General features: G+C 49.3%; 1 protein-coding gene across 1 annotated transcript in view; it reads right to left on the reverse strand.

Annotated features, from left to right (window-relative positions):
• atr (ATR checkpoint kinase) overlaps window positions 1–2,500 on the reverse strand; it is an 18,221-nt gene that overhangs the window by 2,878 nt on the left and 12,843 nt on the right. Inside the window, 7 exon segments of the mRNA XM_083684073.1 lie at window positions 134–268; window positions 722–951; window positions 1,126–1,223; window positions 1,389–1,531; window positions 1,701–1,880; window positions 1,984–2,143; window positions 2,267–2,452. Coding sequence (XP_083540199.1) covers window positions 134–268; window positions 722–951; window positions 1,126–1,223; window positions 1,389–1,531; window positions 1,701–1,880; window positions 1,984–2,143; window positions 2,267–2,452 — 1,132 coding nt within the window.

A 2,500-nucleotide genomic window follows, 5' to 3' on the forward strand; every position in this document is an offset into this window, starting at 1 on the left:
CAGATAACTACTGTAGCTATAGTCTGGATGCACTAGTTTGATAGCCAGAAGTATGTGTGTGTGTGCGTGTGCACGGTATGGGTGTATAGATTGGTGTTTGGTGTGTGTTTGGTGTGTGTGTGTGTGTGTGTACCGGTTTGTTGCAGAGCTCCAGCAGTTTGTCGGTCAGTCGGTTTGCGTCTCCGATGAACTTCCCCAGAGACTCCTTCAGACTGACAGCCTTCCTCAGGATCTCCTTACAGCGGTTCATACGGGTGGGGTAGGTCGACTGCAACACACACGTACACACACACGTACACACACACGTACACACACACGTACACACACACGTACACACACACGTACACACACACACACACACACACACACACACACACACACACACGAATACACAAGACATTCAACGTAAGACGACTGTAACATATACACACACCCACTGGTGCCTTGTAAAATTTAGCTCCGGAAGTGCATTTATGTACAAACATTGTTTAATGTCGTAGTATACTTTTGAATACATGCAAATGAATGTGTCTAATGATCCTATAATGGATGGGTCATTTGGGTACTAGACACACAAATCATCATTTCATCCATTCATTCATATACACTTCAATACACACATTTAGGGGTTGAAGGGTTATGAGGTGAAAGGAACATGAGAGACAAGGAACCAATGAGAGGAAGTGGGGGAGGAGAGGAAGACACACACACACACACACACCTTCGACACGGCGGTCATCAGCCACATGGCCTGTTGTGGGTAGGCCAGGAGGACCTTGGCAGCGATGGCCATCAGGACCGTGAAGACCTCGTCGCTGGAGTGGCAGACGCGGGAGATGAGCTGGGAGAAGGCCGTGAGGAACTGGTAAGGTGCCAGGCTGGCACAGTTCTCGCTCACCGCGGCGTTGATCTTCCCCAGCTCCACGCGCATCTGCCTCTCCGCCCGCCCCACTGGCACAGAGGGAGAGAGAGAGACAACGTGGGGTCAACATACCAGTGAGTGATACACCAGCAATTAAAAAGAGGAATATAAAATCTCTCTCTCTCTCTTGGTCTCTCACGAACACCCAAATACACACACAGACACACAGACACACAGACACACGCATATACACCCACACCTACTTTTCTCACACTCGTAAACCTTAGCCCCGAAGTCGAGCCACAGCGAGAGCATGCGGGGCATGGCCTGGTAGATGTACTGGTTCCCAAACTGAAGAGCTCTGAGGAATCACAGGGATATAACAGTGGTTTCAGAAAGTATTTGCACCCCTTCACTTTTTCCACATTTTGTTGTGTTATAGACTGTATATCCTATAACTAGGATTAAATGTTTTTTTTTTTTTTTTTTTTTTACATCAAAAAACTAAGTGGGAGAACGTTCATACTTTCCGAAGTAGGTGACGATGTAGCGGATGAGGTTGCCCTGTTTCTCCAGCTTGTTGTCCGTGACCATGGGCATCACCTTGTCATAGTACTTGGCCAGGTAGAAGTTGCCATCCTCCCACTCCGGGAGCAGAGTGGTCACGTCCTGACAAGAGAAACAATCAACCAATCAACCAATCTTTATTCTTAGAGCATATTTCATACAGATGTGCAGGTCAATGAATGCACAACCACACTGAGGAACTTTGTAATTTTTGTGGTCACGGTTGGTTGGAACAGAACGACCCTCCCCCCTGTATATGTGTTTTGGGTACCTTGTAAGCCTTCATGATGGCGTTGGACTCAAAGTTGGCGGTCTCCTCCATGAAGCGTCCCACCAGCAGCATGGCCTTGCCTTTGGTCTGCAGGCTACGGGGGTCCAAGAGGGGCTGGTCCTCTGGGAAACACTGGGCCACTCCCTTCTGGAGCACGATCAGAGCCTGGTGCACATCCCCCTGTACATATGTATGTACACACACACACACCACATTTTACACATCCGCTTTTGTAACAATCAACATGAGGAAGTGTTGTGAGGGTGTGTGTGTGTGTGTTTACCTTAGACCAGAGCCACTTGGCCTTCTCTGTGAACAGCTCAGCGAGGTGTGTGTTCTCTCCATTCAGCAGAGAGTTGAAGGCTGTCTGGTGGTGTCCTGCCTTCCTCGCCACACGAGCACTCTGCAGCCAGCACTCCCCTACCAGCTCCTCACACACCGGCCTAACACACACGCACACACAAACAAAACCTCAATACCCAAAACACAAGTCAATTTTTAAATCCTTGCTTCATGCAATGGGTGACTGTGCACGTGTGTGTGTGTGTGTGTTTGTGCGTCCTCACCCAGAATTCAAGCTTAGCAGCGCACGACGCAGAGCCAGGATTGGCTCTTTGGCCCTGAAGGAATTCTGGGTCATCTCAAGCCTGTCTGGCCAATGGCGAGGCAGCTGGGCCGGGCTGGGGGCGGAGCTTTCTCTCTGCTTCTGTAGATCAGTGAATGCATGCTCCAACTCACTCAACATGTGGAGCCTACACACACACACACACACACACACACACACACTTTATTATACAGTC

This window comes from Argentina silus, assembly GCF_951799395.1.
Source record: "Argentina silus genome assembly, chromosome: 13".
Lineage (NCBI taxonomy): Eukaryota > Metazoa > Chordata > Actinopteri > Argentiniformes > Argentinidae > Argentina > Argentina silus.